The sequence below is a fragment of the Netta rufina genome (assembly GCF_964035555.1).
Source record: "Netta rufina genome assembly, chromosome: 1".
In the NCBI taxonomy this organism is placed as follows: Eukaryota; Metazoa; Chordata; class Aves; order Anseriformes; family Anatidae; genus Netta; species Netta rufina.
In genome coordinates, this window is record NC_140123.1 from 194,384,071 (window position 1) to 194,402,390 (window position 18,320).

An 18,320-nucleotide genomic window follows, 5' to 3' on the forward strand; every position below is an offset into this window, starting at 1 on the left:
TGTTGAACAAATACTTTTATTTACAAGAGCATGTATGACCATTTTAAAATAAAAAAAAAAAAAAGGAACAAGTCTACTTTTGGTCTCCAGCCTCGTTTAGATGAAGTCTCCAGAGCATTTCCTTATGTGCTGTTCTAGAGATCACATTTGTGGCAGAGCTAATAATCCAGCAGTTCGGTACCAGTCTCAGGGTTGAGCACCCCATACAGCTTAGTCTCTTCGTACATAGAAGATATTATATCCAAGTTCGACCATCCCCCCGATAAGCAAGGCCCACAAGGGGATAAATACATAGGCTAGTTTCATCGTGGTGAACTGCTGCAGTTTAGCGCAGAGGGCAAGGCAGAAGGCTAACTTGAGCAGCATTGCGATGAGGTACCAGGCTTTTTTCTTGATGTTCTGTGAGCCGTTGCGAGGGTCAAAGCCAGACTTGCACCGGCCGGCCATTTTTACAATTAACATAACCAGGAGGATAGTATCAAATATCCAGACTGGAATGAAAATGAGGAACCAGTTCCACGGTGCTTTCTCATCCAACTTCAGCACCAGCATGATCAGGAAGAGCAACGTAAAAAGCCATGTCAGTAGTACTCTTTGCGCCAGGGACATTCTCATTTAAACAGCTTTGAGAGGAAGTCTTCCCGTGCTCAGCAACAACCTAAGAACACCAGAAAACAGGGGGGCAGGCATCAGAAGACGTCACAGGATCAACCATGAGGCATAATCTGTAAAGCTGGCCAATTTCTTGCCTTCTCACCCCTTCCACATTAGCTACATGCTCCGTGTCCTAGCATTTCTTTCTTAACTCCCATTCCCCTGTGCTGGTTCCACCCACCATCGATGTCGAGTGCCCCCAGGAAGCTGCAGAACCCCCCCACTCCGTTTGGAACACGTGATGCTTGGAACCCAAACTAGCTGTCAAACTCATTTAGGGATTTTTTGTGTTCTGAGAATTTGTGCAGATCTATTTTCCTCCATTACTCATAGTTAATACTTGAAAGCAAAGCTAGCACTTCCCTGTCCATAATAAACAATCACACTAATGTACAAGCCAGCTAACAAGCACAAGTAACAAACTATCTGAAAGACCCTAATGTCTACAGCTGAAGTGACCCGGTCTGAAATTGAGCCAGAAAGCACTACTAACTACTACCTACTATTCAACAGCAGCCTTAAAATACTAAAAATTCAAGGTAACATTTGCTTTTTGGGCAAGTATCTCAAGCACACAGACACCAACTGATTCTGCTTCAGCCCAATCAACTTAGTGGCTTGGTAGCACATTTAATTTTCAATGTAGTCATGACAGAAGAAAAACAGACACAAGTATCTATCTGCCATTACAGTCATAAAAGTTTTTATATGCCTAAATGAAAGACACTGACGATCGCGTCTGCCAGAAGGATTTTGCTACAAGCTTTAAGTACCAACTTTAACGCAGGAAGAATTGTGATCTTATTAATCGCTGCTACAAAGATGGGCAATTGCATGGCAGTGACACAGCGCTAAAACAGGTACCTTCAACAACTATTTTAAACATTTGAGTTTTTTTTTTTTTTTTACAAGTTTGATAAAAATTAATTCTAGAACACCACTGCTATAGTTCCACTTCAATAAGAACCTGAACTTTGACTGGTTCCAGAGGACAAAATATTTAGGTCACTTCAGAAGAGCAGCTTGCTTGCAGTGCCCGACTGTCACGGGCTGCCAGAAGGGCCGGACCAGCCCTGCCTCCTGCCTTCTCCATGGGGTTGTGAGCATCAGCAACCCCACATGATGATGCCTATTCAACTTCCTGAACAGGCAGAAAACTGTGAGCAGTGTTTTCTTTTTAACTTGATTAGGATTTTTTTCCCCAGATTAGCACATTGAACCTGGCTTGTACTCAAACATCAGAACCAGATGCCGGGAAGCGGCTGCTGCTGGCTCAGCTGGTTAGGAGGTGCCGCTGGGGGATAACAGATCTGTGCACCTCTAACACCACCCCATAGCTGCAACCTGCCTCTTGATACACAGCTCAACATCCTGACTGTTTTATTCAGGCTGGGTCTGAAGTGTGACCAGATTAGATTTCAAGCAAAGCAGTGGGATTTCTCTTATTGTAGAGATCCAGCCAAGCCTAAACTAACCAAAGCTGGGGTTGCTGTAAGCGCATCTCCCTCTGGCACCTAGGTGACCCCAACCCAGGCCAGTTCCTTGAACTGAACTAGAATAAAAAAGAAGTTTGGTATTTTTGTAGTTTACTTTTCAGTGTCTCTGTCCTGCTTGGATTGCCACAAGGTCTGAGGAAAGGCAGTTACTGGAGAGGTGGAACCGAGACCCCATCCTTAGGGGAGGGGTGGGGCTGAGCAGTGACCTCTGCACAGGAGTTAACTGCTATTAAGCTGAAAGATTAGAAGGAAGTTTAGATAGCGTTGCTCTTTTCTCGCTGTAGGAACACACCTAAACCAGCTGGCAGAGAGGATTACAGAACAATTACTATGACCCGCTTTAAGCATTTCCTGCACTTTGATAACATTTCCAGTATCCTGGAGTAAAAGTTTGTGGCTACAGTAAAGACAGAGGTGACCTGAATCTGTTTCAGCAATCCTTTCATTAAAATGTTCCAGAAAAAAGTTCTAGCAATCATTGCTACAGATAGTACATGAAGGAGAATCTCTCATTAGCAGACTGGAGAAAGGAGAAACCAAAGAAACAGGCTGGAAACTTGTGCCTGGAAGGAATTCAACACTCTCAGAAGTATCAGGTGATCAACACTCAAAGAAGGGGCTATCAGCTGTCTCTGGGGAAAAATGAAAGCTGCTGACTATGTATTAGATGGGGCTACTCAATTTGAAGGTTGCTCACGTCATGAGAGGATTTTCAATTTTCTTAGTTGTTCAGAACACTTAATAACACAACTTTAAAAAGCACAGACAAAAACCTCAGCAGGGGATGTTATACTGCCTTTCACTGACCTAATCAGGAGACGTACCTGCGCAATGGGACAGGAACTGCAAGGCTCCATTTGATTTTACATTTTGAGGATGCAAACTCAAAAAATCCAAGGGTACTTTTGAGGTCTTATAGCGCTGTACCCCAAGTACAGGAAGCTAGAAAACTACAAACTGACAGCTGGGGATGCAGCTGGCGTAGTGATGAAGGTCTGATCACACAGAGCACTTGACCACGTTTTGCTGGCCAAGCAGAAGGGGATGTGCAGGCTACCAGCTGGAGGCAGCCATCCCAAGAAGACGTTGGCGTTGGGAGAGGGATGCAAATTTGGTACAAGCCTGAACCAGTTCTTCTGTGAAGAAGCAATGTCAAAGGCAGGGTGCAGAACTAAAAAAGCTGTCAGCTCCTTACAGGCCTCCTGTAATTAGCAGCAAGTGGAGTTTTATCAGTAATGAGGAGCACGGCCTCAGCACCGTTACCGACCTCGGCGGGATGCTCCAGATAACCAGAACGCCCCAGGAGCTAATTAGAGCCCCTTCAGAAGGGAAAAACAAAGCAGAGGAGCCAACCTAGCGCTCAGCCCTACCGTAACTGCTGATCGATGAGCTTAAACGTAAGCCTGGACTGCTGCTTGACTAACTTCAGGAGGGGGGAGCCCAATTACACAGCGCTGCAGGTTAATTACGGGACGCGCTGAGTGGTCTCAGGGGAACCGAACCCGGGAACGGCCCCAGGGTCCCTCACAGCCCTTCTGCTGCTCGGCTGGCCTCCATTTTCCCTCTTATTTCCCAATTTATCTTTTGTTTTCCACCCTATTTTCTCCCATCTCCCTCTTTCCCCCCCTACTTTCCCTTTACTTTCCCCTTTTTCCCCTCTATTATCCCCAATTTCCCTCCTTTTCCCCCTATTTTTCCCTACTTCTCCACTTAATCCATCTATTTTCCCCTTTTCCCTCTATTTTCCCCCACTTCCTCTCCTATTTTCCCCACGTTCCCTCTCTTCTCCCTCATCTCTGCCCTTATTTCCCCCAATTTCCCTCATTCTTCCCCCTACTTCCCTCCTCTTTTCCCCTTTTCCCCTCTTCTTCCCCCATATAACCCTCTATTTTCCCTCATTTCCCCCGTACTTCCCCCATTTCCCCCCTATTTTTCACTATTTTCCCCTATTTCCCCCGTTTCCCGCCTCTCCCCTCAGGCCCCTCACAGAGCTCCCCCCCCCGCCCCGGGGTCCCCCCGGCACCTACCGCAGGGGCAGGGCCCGTCGCAGCCCGACCCGTCCCGTCCCGGCCGGGCCCCGCAGGCCGCACGCAGCTCCGCGCAGCGTCCCGTCCCGCCATTGGGCAGCGCGCACGCTCATCACGCCTCCCCGCGCTGTCATTGGACCGCTCGACATAGAGCCCTCCTTACGCCGCTCTGTTTGCGGACAGGCCCGTCACGGCGGCGCTGCCCTCTCGCGGTTGGCTGCACCTCTCCTTTCATCCCGCCTCCCTCCCTCCTCCTCACCTCCCATTCGTCCTTTCGCCTGCCTATCACCCCACAGCATCACGAACCGCCCATCAACCACAACCCCACCCACTCCCTTTTCTGATTGGACAGCACCGCCGCCACTCACTCCCCCCCGGAGTGGGCGGGGACTGCACGGCTGAGGTGCCGCGGCCCCGCCCCCTCCGCGGCGCGCGCCTCGCTCCCCCCCGCCCCCCACAGCTGTTGCCTCCTCTCAGTCTCGCGCTCCCCGCGCTGCCGTTGGCGGAGCCGAGCGGACCCGAACCGGACCCGAGCGGTGCCGGACGGAGCCGAACGGAGCCGAACGGAGCCGAGCGGACCCGAGTGGAGCCGAACGGAGCCGAGCGGTGCCGAGGCGCGGCGCCGGGCAGGCGGTAAGCTCGGGACCCCCCCCCCCAAATCCCCTCAGCCTCAGGGGGGAGCCGCGGCCGCCTCCTTCCCCCGGGGGGACCGTGACGGGACCGGGATGGGATGGGGAAAGGGGCTGGGGAAGGGCCCGGCCCCGCGGCCCCTCAGTGGGGGCCCGCACGGCGGCGGTGGGTTGAGGCCCGCGGCCTCCCCCGGCCCGGCCCGGCCGTGAGGGGAGGGCGGGCTCAGCCCCCTCAGCCCCTCGCCCCCCTCAGCCCCTCAATTCCGGCCCCTCCATCCCAGCACCCCTCCCCTCGGCTGCCCTTCGGCTCCTTCCCTCTCCCCCCCCGCCCTTTTTATTACCCTTTTATTCCCCCCCCCACTCCTCGCCCCTCACGCCGTGCCCGCCTTTCCCTGGAAGCCCCTCACGGCCGGGCTGTGCCTCAACGTTTCCCTCCGTCGTGTTGTTTGCTGCTAAGTTCTTCACTTGCTATTTATTTATTTATTATTTTTATTTTTTTTTTTCCTGTGAGAAACAAAGGCGAGAGCGCTGGGGGGGATGGTTACAGGTAGCAGAGTCCTCCAGGTGTTGGCTGCTTTTGCCCTGCACACAGCTCGGGTGCATCAGGTGTAGCGACACTCAGAGCCCTCAGCCTTAAGCCCTGTGCTCGTCCCTCCATCCTTTACAGCCTTTACACACCGCTGGTCGCTCGAGAAGCCACGCCACCACCTCGTTTCGTTTCAAATCCGCCAGCGTCTTGCCCATCTGCGACATAATTAACCGAAGAAAGTAATTAATTGGAAAACCCGACTTGTTGCAAGGGCGTTAATTAAAGTTCTGACATTCTTCCCGATGAAACGGCCCCACAGCAAACGCAGCTCGTGCCGGGGTTTGGGCGCACCATGTCTCTAATAGGAATGGTGTGTGTCATCGGTAATTTGCCCACTTACATCTTCCTGTTGATGCTGATAAACAGCTGGCAGTATCTGTTTTATCAGGGAGAAGTGCAGTGCTTGAAATAACCTGTTAATCCTCGCCAGGCAGCCCCGGTGTCTTGGGCCGTGGTTAGGACGGTCGCTCGGTGGCAGGAGGACACGTTCCTGTCGCGTGCGGCTCGGTGCGAGGTGATTTTGTTTTGCTGGGGTTGGAGGCTAAAAGCGTTTAGCGAGTAAAGCTCTGGGTTATAAATAGCTCTGTGGATTTGGCTATTTCTGGAGCTTGGAAGGTTTTAGCCATCTCCTTTGATTTGCCTCTTCCTTTGCGACTCCCTGGGAAGAATAATCCTTTTCTGAGAAGCCTTATTTTTGTTCTAGTAAGGTGTTTATGAGCTGATGTACGTACACACATCACACTTCTGTCACTTCTGATGTTTTTTTTCTCCCCCCAGAGCTCTCCTGCACAGTATTCGCAAACAATTTTCATTTCTGCCAGCGAAGGTTGAGAGCAGCGCTTGGGAGCGGTGCGTTTAAGGTCCTGATCCCCTTTTAAAGAGGAACATTTATGCAGTTGGATTTTCTGTTGCTATGTTTTGGTGCCAACGTATGTTTGTGTTCTGGGTATAAATATTAGAAAGGGCAAAATAGACTCTGAGTCATCTGAAACAGAATTTGGAAACCTGCTTGGTTGAATCCAGTGTTTGCAGTAGGATGTTTTTCCTCTCTCATTACGTGGAAGGAGACGGGCGAGTAAGCCGCCAGTCGGTCAGTTCTCCCGGAGCAGTTGGCTCATCTCGCCCTGGCGGTCGGCCCAGCTGCCCCCACGGCTGCCCAAATAGCCGTGTGGGTTCTGGGAGAGCTTCGGAGCGGGACACAGGCCCTTGCTGTGCTTTGAGGAGTGTGTGGATGAGGTGAAGAGGCTTCGGTGGCTGTGTGGGAGCAGGTTGGTGGCCGCAGCGGCTCCTGGAGCTGAGCAGTGCTGTTCCCGTTGTAGCTGGCAGGGGTCACTGGAAAGCAGTGGACATCAGTTCTGTCCCAGGTCTCCCCAGGTGTGTATGCTCTCTTCCTGTGCCTTTTCTAAGATTGTGTCTTACTCCTTGTAGTAGAAATGTGAAAGAACTAGCAGTATCATCTATTTTCCTTTTCTCAGGTTTCTCATGAGTGAGCGTGATGACGTTCACAGGTGGTTTGGGGTCTTTGAGGGAGTTGTGTCTGTAACAAACAGCATGCTCTGCAGATTCATGACCCAATAGTTTACGTGCATTTTTGGCTGGGCTTTTCTAAGGGCACAAGACCCCCACAACTACTTTCTTTGTTGGTCTTCTGCTGTTTGAATGACTCCTTTAGTCCGTCAGATGGCACCACCAAATTTCAGGGCAACTGAAAGACATTAAGTGCCTGCAGAGTGACAAGTTTTTATGAAACTCTTGGCAAGTGTTGACCCAAAGTAACATTCTCACCAGGAGACAGAGGTTACGTGGTGCTTCAGGACCTAAGTGGCTCCTGGTTGCATGCTGAGCTGGGCAGCGGGTGGGGTGGGGCTGCTGGGATGCTTCTTAGCAGCAACAGCCACAGATCGGTCACTGCTTCTGCCCACAGAACAGTGCAGGCCTGCTTATTTCTTCTTATTATTATTTTTTAAATGTTATTTTCTGTTTTATGAAGGAAGCAAAGCTCTTGGGATACCTGTGCTGCAGTGCTGCTCCTCCTGCCTGTCCAAAGACAGCTGACCACCACTAACTCTGCAATAGTGGTCAAAAAGGAGAGGCTTTGGAAGTGTTCAGTGTCACGTTTCCTTCTTTGAGTTTGTTGTGCTGCTGCTTGTAAAGGTCTGTGGAAGTGGGTGCAGGGGAAACAGTTAACTACGTGAAGAAATTAACCTCAGATTTGTGAAAGCAACACAAAAAGCATAATAAATTGCCTATAAGGGAATCCTAGTTGCAATCCCTAGTTATAATGAAGGTTATAATGCATTGCTATGTCGTGCTGGGGAATGTTTTACATGTAAACAGAATAATTTAGGTTGAAAGGGGTCTCTGGAAGTCACGTACTGTGTCCAAACTTGGAAGCAGGGCCAGCTGCAAAGTTGGAGCAACCAGGTGTGCATATATACAGACAGCCATGATGTTTTCAAGAAATCTGGAAATGTAGATTCATTTATTTTTAGTCGAGGGAAGGGTGTCAGAGAGTTCATAGAACTCTTCTCTCATTTCTTAATTTAAGTGTGCCACGGGGATTTCCTGAAATTCACTGTCACTGGGACCGCTGTTTAAGCGAGAGATGCGCTGTTGCAGCTTTATTCTCGTATCACTTGGCGTGGTCGTGGTAGACACGTTCCCGTGGGTCGGGATGACACGCTGCCTGGACTGACTCCAAGCGTTGGGCTGAACTTCTGTTTCTGCAAATAAATTTGTTGTTCTTAACAATAAAATTGCCAGGTGGGAGAAGAAATGAAAACCGTACAGCATCAGAGACGAAGTCAGGCGTGCATTGTGCTTTGGGAGCTGGCCGGCGCCGGATGCTTTTTGGGGTCAGGTGCTTGGCAGATGCCAGCCCTAAGACAGATGAACAGTGCTTGGCAGTCAGCTGTCTTAAGGCACAGCTTGGTTTGGTTTGGTTGTTGCTCGTGTTCTTCCCTTGGCATTTGCAGCTGGCTGCTGTGGGGTCGTGTTGGGACCAACACTTGTATGGCCAAGTTGACCTTGGTGATCTCTCAGGGTGTTGTGTCCCAGGCTGTGAAACTCAAGGTTCCTTCAGCCGTGTGTGTTATTTTTTCCTCAGCGTTGTTTTGTGCTTAAATAACTGCTTTCTGCTTGAATCTGAGTAAAACCCTTGGCTTCAGTGACTTCCTGTGGCAGCGGATTTGACAGCCTGATTGTGTTGCAACATAAAATTTCTCTGTTAAAAGTTTGGCTTTGCTTTACTTCCAGCTCAGACTCAAGTTCCCTGAATTATCAGAAGCTGTTATTTTCTTTACTCTATTTTCCTTTGTATTTATCAAGGTCTTACTTAATCTGTAAGTCCTTATTTTTCCGTTCATATGTGCCTGTCTCAACAGGGGACTTTTAAAAGTGTTCAGTAACTCATAGCCCTTCTCAGAGTCTCCCCTTCCCTCCCCCCAGTATTTTAGTATTCTTCCTCAAATAAAATACGTGCACCTCAAATAAAATACGTGCATTTCTGGTCAGGTTGCTCAGCTGGTTGCCAGCAGCACCCCAGTATTTTCCTTGCCTTTCCTCATCTCTTCAGGTGTTTGTGCTCTTCGGACTGTAGTGTGTTGAATGGAAGAGCTCGCAGAGCCACCTCATCTCCTTCCCAGATCTGAGATTCCTGATTTTAGGGTCTTGTGTGGTGCAGGTAGTCCACTTCTCACCTGTCTTACAGATCAAATGTGCACTGTTGATATGAAATTCTGTTCTGATACTGCCTATTCATTGGTAAAGTTGATCCCTCTTAAGCTTTGCTAACATAAGATGAATTGGCACTTGGAAATGTTACTTCTTCGGTTCTCCTTTTCTTCTCCAATGCATGAGAGATTTGTGAGCATTGCTGGGCCTATTTACAGCAGCTCGAGGTTAGCAATCATAGGCCAAGCTCCCTCAATTTAAGGACCTGGTGCTTCATTAAAGTGCTTCATTAAAGGTCTAGGTAGGGGCAGGAGTGTAGGGCGACAGCCTGAGTTTGTCCCGGTTAACTTTGCTCAGAAAAGGTGATCCCTACATGGGAAGGGTGTGGGTGGAGACCTGTCTCGGGGTATTTTGAATGGCTTCAACACCCCCTGGGCCCGGCTGACCTCCTCTGTTGGCTCCAGGAGCACCCTGAGCGTCTTCAACAAGCGCTTCCTCCTGCTAGAGGCTCCCCTGCCAGAGCTCGGGCAGCCAGAGGAACGTGGGGCATCCCCAGCTAACGTCAGCCGTCAGCACCTGCTGCAGCAGCGTGATGGATGTCTCGGCGTGCCGGTCCCACAGAGGTCTCGTGGTTGGATTTTGTGTGAAGCTGGAGGTCCTGCGGTGCTCTCGTCCTGCTGCTTTACCTGGAAACCTCAAGGAGCGAGCTGCTGGGGCATGCAGGGCAGGACGCTGCCTCGTTGCTTCTGTTGCTGCTGCACAGTCTGACACGAGTGAGTTAGGGGAGCATCGAGACTAGGAGGACTCGGTGTGAGTGTGGTTTTACTCGGCCTGGGTGCTGCTGTTAATCCTCATTATCCAAGCAGCCCATGGCAGTGAAGAACGTTGACCTCAAAATCGTGTTCAGTTTCCTGGCTGCTTTTTAATCCGCGGCAGCGGTCTCTTTTCACACACAGCAGGCTATTCAGAAGTCCTGGCCGCCCTTCCAAAGGCTCTTTGAAAGCCTGCGTCTGCTTTATCGCCTGCTCTGGTTTATCAGCAAGTTTGACATGTTCAAAAATGCTGATAGACAAAGACGTGAGCTTCCTTTGCAGAAAGGGCCCTGATTACCCCTATCAGATAGGCTTTCAGGCAGGCTGCTGTTCCATTTTTAATGACGGTTCTGACAAGCATGCCAGATACACGTGTAGGGCTTGTTATTCAGAAGTCCCTTGCTTCGAGCATTCAGATACTTCTTAAAAAATAGAGTCTCAGCGTTTGCTACTGTATTGCTCTAGAAGGGTGGCTGCTCTGAGGGACTGCTGCGTCTGACAGCTCAGCCACTGGGTGCCTGAGCTGCTTCAGAAACTTGCCAGCTTGCTATTTGGAGAGCATGATGTCAAATCGCCCATTCAGGAGCGGTTTCTGACTTCCTGACTGTGCTCCTCGAGAAGCCGCAGCTCTGCCTTGCATTGCCTGGTGACAGCTAAACACAGCTTGCTGAAGAGCAGCAGATATTTCCAGTGAGTAAGGTTTCTCGCAGGAAATCGCTGGGGTACTTGGAACCACGAGGAGGAGAGCGGCAGCACTGCATTTGATTTCAAGGTGGCCACTGTATATTGGATTTTTTTTCAGCATTTCTTTTGGGGATTTCTCCTTGTAAGACTGCAAAAGTAGGGTATAACAGGATAACAGGGTATATACATGTATATCCTATGTCTGCATGCAGTATTCACTACAAACCCAGGAATTAAAAAGAGCAGAACTTGCCATCAGCTGTATGCTGTTTAATTACTTTTTTAAAGATGCGACATTTTTAGAAGTGCCTTGTAGATCTAGGATGCTGACAGCAATTACTGCGTTTGGATTGACAGCAATTCTGTAACTAGCATCTCTTATAAGAGGCAAAATTACCTTGATTTTAATCCCCTTTACAGGCTTGAATTTTCTCCCCTTATTAAACAGCAGAGCGTGATTGAATATTGGGAACATTTTGCTATTGAATATGCACTGCGCCAGGCTCAGAAGCAAGTTCTGGGAGGTGTAGGTCCTGACTGCTCAGTGCAGAGCCCTTCTCCAGCACTTTTGTGAATGAGGTAGCTATGAAATCATGCCATGGCATTTCAAAGGGAGCCCTGAAAAGAAAGCAGTTATGTAACAGAATGAGGAAACTTGCACAGACCTTGAGGCTGAGATCCCAGAAATGGCTGCAGGAGCCGCAGCAACTGCACACGATGTTCTTTTCCCACAACCTGAAATAAATCTCAGGAACCCCGATGCTCAACACTTTGCTACTATTTCCCAGACAGTTGTGTAATTCACTGGCAACACAGTTTTTCCCAGGGAGACAGTCATTCCCTGCGCTGTTCTCTTGTTAGTTTGCCCTTCAGATGTCGGAGCTGTTAGTTGTGGAAGTGGTGATGGCTACGTCCAGCCTCCTTTCTATCCAGATTTGTTGTTGTTGCTGGCCTGATAAAATCCTCCAGCAACGAAGCTTCCCAAATGAATATCTCAGGATGTTCGATGCTTTTATTTTTTTCTTTTCCCTTTTTTTTCCATTTTAAATTTAGACAGAGTGAAGAACAGGGCTTGAGAATTCAGCCCGTGAACAATCTCTGAAGAATGCCAGTATCCAAATTTAGCAGGCTTGGTGTTCTTTCTGGAAAGCAAGTATGTTAATTCCTTTTTATTTACAAGCTACCACGCTGTTCCTTTGGGAACCCAAGTATGTTAATTCCTTTCTGTTTGTAAACTATCCTGCAAGGCAGCGACTTGGGGGGCCTCGGCTGGCACAGCAGCAAGAGTATTTTCCTGCTGGCCGCTAGATAAAGTCCTTAGGTTAGCAGTATCTGATTTTTTTTTAATTTTTTTTTCCTTCTTCCTCGTCCCTTTGTCTGGTCCAGGTTTTGTTAAGCTTAGTTGAAAGCAACGTGGTAACACTTCCTCCAAAAGGTGTCACAAGTTTCTCATTTGCTTCCGTGCCATTTGCAATTCTGAAATGCTGTTTTGAGGAGAGCGCCATGTAGATGAAGTGCTTGAACAGAACACTGAGAGCATTATATGGCGTTTGATGTTCCTTTTAGAAAGGGAAGTGTGGGTTTAATGATTTATTTGTAATGCACATGAAAAGAAAGTGTCATTTGAAACACTGCTTCAGGGATTTAAGCCTCTTGATAGCAGCACAGCCCCCAGGATCTGAGTGCAGGAAGGACGACTCCTGGCGAGTGGCAGCGGTGTGTCTGCTGTATGCTGGTGTCTGCTGGGTTCTTCTCTCATGACTTAAGTTTTCAGTCAGTAGTGGATGAATAATGTCACTAGGGCTGCTGTTCACTGGGCTTCTTAACTTCAAATATCACAAAATGACAACAGCCTGATGATAACGTTAGCTTCTCAGCATGAGCTGAGAGGGACCTGCACGTTTTGACTCAACGGTTGGATGGTGTCCTGACTGTTCAGGTTAGCACTGTTGTAAAGGAAGGAGGCTCCTTGAAACACTTGATGGTTCACAGTGTTACATGCAGGAAAAACAACTATTTGCCAGTGATGCCTTGCCCATGTTGTATTTTTAATGATGTTCTTTTGCTCGTTGACACTGCTTAATCTTGTGTAGTCTTCCAGAATTTGTAAGTCATTGTTTTGGCCTTCATTAGTCTGAGGACCACAGCTTTATTCTGAACTTCCCTCAGACTTCAGATAGATTTTGTTTGCTGTAGGCTGTCATTTAGAAAGGTTTGCATTTGTGTCTGGCCTTGGACTCCATAACATTTTGGATATGAGTAAAGTTTTAAAATATACTTATTTTGAATTTATTTAAGTGTATAGTGTAGTATCTAATCCCATCTTAAATATTGTGTGCTGCTTGGCTGATCATTTAAATAGCTGAAGACATCTAAATAAGCGTTTTGGTAGCTTTTGAAGAAATTGCTCACTTGATTGCAAGGTGTAGCGTGTACTTATTTAAAGTGGAATGTAATTATGCTGTGAAATGGAAAAGAAACAGCTAAGAAACATCTGAATAAGGATCAACAAAGCAAGGTAGTCACCTGTTTTTAGTTTTAAGCAAGTAGGAATTTCATCAAAGGCTATTGCTTGTTATTCATAATATTAACAGTGAGTTTGATGGAATTGTAAGGAATGGCTGGGTTAAATGTTGCAGAGATGTTGGGATCAAGCTGTGATACCTGTGTGTTCCCTCTTATCTCTGAAGTTGGCAGTATCCTTAATGCTGCTCTGAAGTCTCCAACCAGTTAAGATGAAGCTAATCTTGCTGCAGTGGCTCTGCACAAGATGTGCAAAAGCTGTTCCTTGCCCCAGGGCGTGCATTTGCCATACAATGTGAAACAAACGGAGTAGGTGTGGGGAGGATGGGTGGAGAGCGAGGCAGAAGAATAGCAGTGCTCTGGTGGGGCTGCAGATGTGTATCAGCTGCTTGGCTTTGCTCATTCTGCCCATTTGGTATGGATGAGCCTCAGAGCCCAGCCTGCAGGGTCTGCCTTCAGGATTGATGCCATACAGACGGTCAGCTGAATAAAATAGCAATTCACAAGGAATGTGCGGAGTCCTGAAATGGTCTCCGTCTCCTGTGTGTGCGGTGAGCTGTGGGCAGATGCGCAGAGTCAGAGCCGGGGCAGCAGCTTAAACGCCTTCAATTGTTGCCATCAGTTTCTCATCCAGATAAGTTACCTTCAGGCCAAACGGATCAAACTCATTATGTTGTCTTGAAAATACGAAAAAAGAGACAAATCCCAGCCTCGTCAAGCAGAAACAGCGTCTGGAAATAATTGAATGCATTTTGTCATCTTTTGTTTCAGCGCTGCATCAGAAAGCGTCGTGTATCTCCTGAGGAAGGATGTGATATTTCCTGGTAGAGGCTTTTTTACTTAGCACGCCAGTCGCTGTGAGGCTCGTGAGAGACATCAGTCCTATGATCTTGTGATATCTTCTTGGCAACTGTGTGCTGTGGAGTTCAATAGTGCGTTAAATAATGCTACCCTGGGCTGCGTGAGGGGCTTAATGGAGAGTTCTTTAAAAATATGAAAACCGTGTAATCTAAGTAACAGGTTTGTTGAAAGGAATCAAATAAAACAAGTATAATAAAGTAGTTTTATTACGGTTTTGTGATATAACTGTTTCTTGAGGCAAAGGGATTTTGGGGGAGCTGGAGAGCTGCTGCAAAAAAAGGGTTGCTGCCTTGAAAATGCCTTGGCTGCTCTCAGCCATATTTGCTGCAGCTGGAAGTGTGGGATGCAGCAGGCAGTGCTGGTTTCCTGAGCACTCACTGACTTGTAGAGGGGAAGATGAAGTTAATGTATCTCTTGAGGTAAAGCTTCCTGTGCAAGCTAAACGGTTCTTTCAATTGCTGCTGATAATGAGATTCTACAGCCGTTTTCTTTGCCTGTAATTACAGTGGTAGGAAGCAGGTTATGTTGGATGTGGGAGGGCAGGTTGCTGTAGGAGAAACGAGAAGGAATTAAAGATCCTCCAAGCTGATGAGTTCACAAAGGAGGGGAAGGCAAGGGCTGCAGGTGAGATCAAAATCTGTATGGGATTCTTCATCTGTAGGTTCTTCCACGAGCAGTGGGGTGGCCTTTGTGGGAGCTGTGCACAGGTTGGTCACGTTATGTGCAGCAGTTACAGGTGTCTGAGGGCTTTGCTTTGAATCTGTAGTCCAGTGTAGTCAATTATTTTTATATTGAAGTTCACCTGAATGCTTGCAAACGAGGAAAGGAATCCTATTTTAACCTTTGTATGGGTGAGAAAGAAGGGTAAGCGGTCTGCAGTATGCCAGGTTAGGCTCTGGTTTTAGTGACAGAAATATTTTTATCTTCATAGTGCCAATAAATTCTTAATCCCTGATGGTTGCTCTTAGTTAACCTGCTACTATTGTCAGAAGCAGGTGGCTCAGAAACCCGCTTGCAGGTCTTGACACAAGTCGTGGCGTCCAGCTTTAGCTGACTTGCTGCGGCTTGCATGGTGGTATGACCTCAGGGGGAAAATCACACGCTTCTCTTTGCTCATTTGCACCACGAGTCAGTGTGCTGAGAATTCTGAAATAAATAAGAGGCTCTCTAAGCTCTGTCAGAGATGTTTCTTTTTATTGGGGTGTAATCTTCAAAAATTTATGAAGGATTTTGGAGTTCTGCTGTTAAGAATCTTAACGATGGTACCTTTGGGGTATTTGGTTTCTTTAAAAAAGCTTTGTGAAAGATAGAAACGTACTGCGTTATGTTTCTTAGAGGTTGCCAGGAGCAAGTATAAAATCAATCTATTTGTTGCAGGTCCATTCTGCAGTGTTTATAGTACGTATTCCAACTCAAAATACAGTCTCTCTTAAAGTAACACACTGTAAAGTAAGAGAACATCCACACGAGTCAGGGAGGACTGAATAAACTGGCTTCAGTGCAGAACCGAGTCTTCCCAAGGGTCTCCACCCCTTTCCAAGACATGCTTGGAGGGCTGGGAGCATTGATGGGGCTTTTGTAGATGGAGCATTACCTGTGGTGTTCATGCAGACAGCTGTATAGGTAGTCTCATTGCTCCTTTTTCTTTCTTTCCCCATAACTTTAATCTCTCCCTGTAAAAATTGCCTACAAATTTAACAATTACTGTTTCCTTTTCCTGAAGAAATGCAAAGTGCAATACTACTGTTGACGTTGTATGATGCGATCAGAAGCATCTTTATGTTTTTTGTTGAGAGGGTGAGATCTTACAAGAATTCTTGTTGCGTAGTTTGGGGGCTATACTACCACTCCTCCTCCTCCTCTTCCTCATCCCCCTGTTCTGTATCAAACCGAAATGCTGTTTGATAGCACTGTCATTAGTTTCAATGTTTTAAAAAAACCCTTCTGCTCGTTACCAATAAACAAAAATACCACTCTTGTTTTCTTCTTTTGACTTTGCTTTAGGGTACCGTGTTTATTTTGCAACCAGCAGGGTTATTTTTATGATCAGCCCTGCCTTTTTCTCCAAAAAGTACCTAATGGTGTGCATGAAATTTTCTGGCATTTTGTAACATGTTTATTTCTTGACTTCAGATTTTTTGTTGTGGTAATAACTACGGATTGCTTAACTGATCAGAAAAGAAGAGGGGAAGTGCTGCTTTTAATAAAACTCTGAGATTGTCCAGTGATAAGGAAGCTCAGTCTGTGTGCCACTTGTGCCATACTGGAGACGAAGGACAAAACTGAGGCTTCTCTTGTCCTGTAGCAGCAGATTCACAGCTGTGTTTTCTTAGAGGGAAGAAAAAACAACTAACTCTTACTAAAATAGAAATGAGGCAACGTGTAAAGTAATTGTAGCTGTTCAGCATGTTCTCCGTGTAATGGGAGTATCTTTACGTCGTGTATGTTGGCCTCCTTCTGGAAGGTGGAAGTAAAGTTTTGTCTTTTTCTGTTAACAGCCTAAAATGACTGTGTGAAGTCAGTGGAATAAATGGCGTCCAAAGTAACTGATGCTATAGTTTGGTACCAGAAAAAGGTAAGCTTTCTATTTGTTTTTATGGTGGCTTAATAACCCCCTAAAAGTTGGCTTATTGCATTTTGTGTGTGAAGTACATGTATAATAAATACAAAATCCTACTGCATTGTTGGTCGGCGTTGTATGTGTGACAGTGACTAGGTTGAAGCTTTTCTTCCAGAAGTTAATAAATACCTAGTGACCATACCTTATGGAGTGGAAGAGTTTTTGGTCCATTTTGAAAACCCCTCACCTCCTTGGATACTTAAACTGTGGAAAAAAGGAAAGAAATTTTTCTTTCTTGGTATGATGTTAGTTGAGGTACTCGTGAGGAGAAAGCTGCCTCTGTAGCATGTAAAAGAATCACTGTATTAAAGTAGAGAGAAAGAATTACAACATTTTCTGCTAGTATCAAGGATCTGTGTAATCCAAAGCCAAGTGAGGTGGGTTAGAGCTCTTTAGAAGTCAATTAAAAAACAAAAACAAGTGAGGGAGCAGGAAAGAGGAAAAAAAAAAAAAAGGTCTCATTTGGAGATACACCATTAGAGTTTCTCACGATTATGTATTTTTTTGGCTCATGTTTGTACATAGAATATTGATGTCTCTTCCAGATTTATCATTTTGATGATTTCAAGTTACCATATTCTCTTGACATTCATATGCCAGTTAAGTCTTTTTAAAAAAGCTGAATTTTTTCCAAGTTTTGAGATATGCTTCTGTATTAAGATAGAAATTTAAGGTGTGATGATTTTATAGCATTTTGCCTTGGCTCTCTGTGCTTTATTAAGCTATTTCCTTGGACCTCTAGCTCTCTTTTTGACAGTATGCATCATATCCTTAGAATAACGGCACTGGTCTTTGAAATAAAAATTTTGGTTGACTTCTATTTCAAACAACTATAACTTCTAGAAATCTAACAGTACAGATGTGCTTTCCTGAGGTCTTTTCAGCTATGAATTAAAGGTGCAATTGGAAAAGCAGAAAAATGAATTCTGGTTGCTTAATTTGTACAGAATGCTTAACTAAATATTAAAAATTTGAGAATCATTCGAATTTAATGAGGATTGTTCTGTTTTTGTACAGTGTACTCTCTACTTTCCTCATTCAGGCTTCAGAAAAAGTATTTTTGCCTATATAATGAAGACTATGTAGGAAGGTTAAAGTACAGCCAGCCCCTCTGGCTTCTCACCAGTAGCTAGCATCTCTTTAATGGTCTGATGTAGACTTGTAGCTATGAACTTTTTAATTCTTATGTTAAAGAAGTCAAAAAGTGCATCGCTGAACTTCGAAACTTAGCAAAGTTTGGGAAGTGCTGTTGTGTGGCTTTCCTTCTCAGATTCACTTACCCTTTTCAATATGTACAGAGGTAGTTGGAAATCCTTTATAATATGCTGTGGGTTTTGTTTTGTTTTGTTTTTTTTACAAAGACTTGTAGGATGATTTTTAGGAATATTTAATCTAACAAAATTCAGTGCAGGTTCTCATGAAAGGGTCAGGTGATGCTTATTACAAAAATCTTTAAGTAAGCAGTAAGCTGATTTTACCTGCTTCTATGTTCTCTCATAAATTTCATTCAATCAAACTGTTGCATGCAAAAGCACCGAGTTGTGTGCCTGAATGGCCAGGATCTCGTGTGCAATGCTAGAGATGCTGGCTATCAGATCCCTGTCATGTCTCTGAGGTTTTTTGGTTGGTGGTGACAAACTAGTCTTCAGACAGATCGTTTATGTGACTCGGCTTGATATATAAAGTGGTCATTTGATGCGAGCAAGAGTCTGAAGTCTCTGTAAATCTTAGGTGAAGTTCCTGCGTGGTGTCT

The 18,320-nt window shown here is 46.1% G+C and overlaps 2 protein-coding genes across 5 annotated transcripts in view; one reads left to right on the top strand and one right to left on the bottom strand.

Moving 5' to 3' along the window:
- TMEM60 (transmembrane protein 60) lies at nt 1–4,248 on the bottom strand. Of its 2 annotated transcripts, none has more exons than XM_084306266.1 (2): nt 4,178–4,248; nt 1–658 (listed from the first exon to the last, which is right to left on the bottom strand). In XM_084306266.1, exon 2 carries the CDS (start codon nt 613–615, stop codon nt 211–213), a length of 405 nt encoding a protein of 134 aa, XP_084162392.1. In that variant the 5' UTR covers nt 616–658; nt 4,178–4,248; the 3' UTR covers nt 1–210. The 2 variants fall into 2 exon arrangements, with proteins under 2 accessions (XP_084162392.1, XP_084162393.1); XM_084306267.1 differs by lacking the exon at nt 4,178–4,248 and adding an exon at nt 2,975–3,065.
- A 387-nt stretch (nt 4,249–4,635) lies between these two features.
- The window catches only part of PHTF2 (putative homeodomain transcription factor 2), a 67,150-nt gene continuing 53,465 nt past the window's right edge, over nt 4,636–18,320 (top strand). For all 3 annotated transcript variants that reach the window (XM_084293796.1, XM_084293798.1, XM_084293797.1), the window contains exons 1-2: nt 4,636–4,810; nt 16,446–16,522. In XM_084293796.1, coding sequence (XP_084149922.1) covers nt 16,478–16,522 — 45 coding nt within the window. In that variant the 5' untranslated portion in view covers nt 4,636–4,810; nt 16,446–16,477. The remainder of the gene's footprint in view (nt 4,811–16,445; nt 16,523–18,320) is intronic.

Coding starts and splice junctions, on each gene's coding strand:
- TMEM60 (XM_084306266.1), bottom strand. CDS start 615: ATGAGAATGTCCCTGGCGCAAAGAGTACTACTGACATGGCTTTTTACG.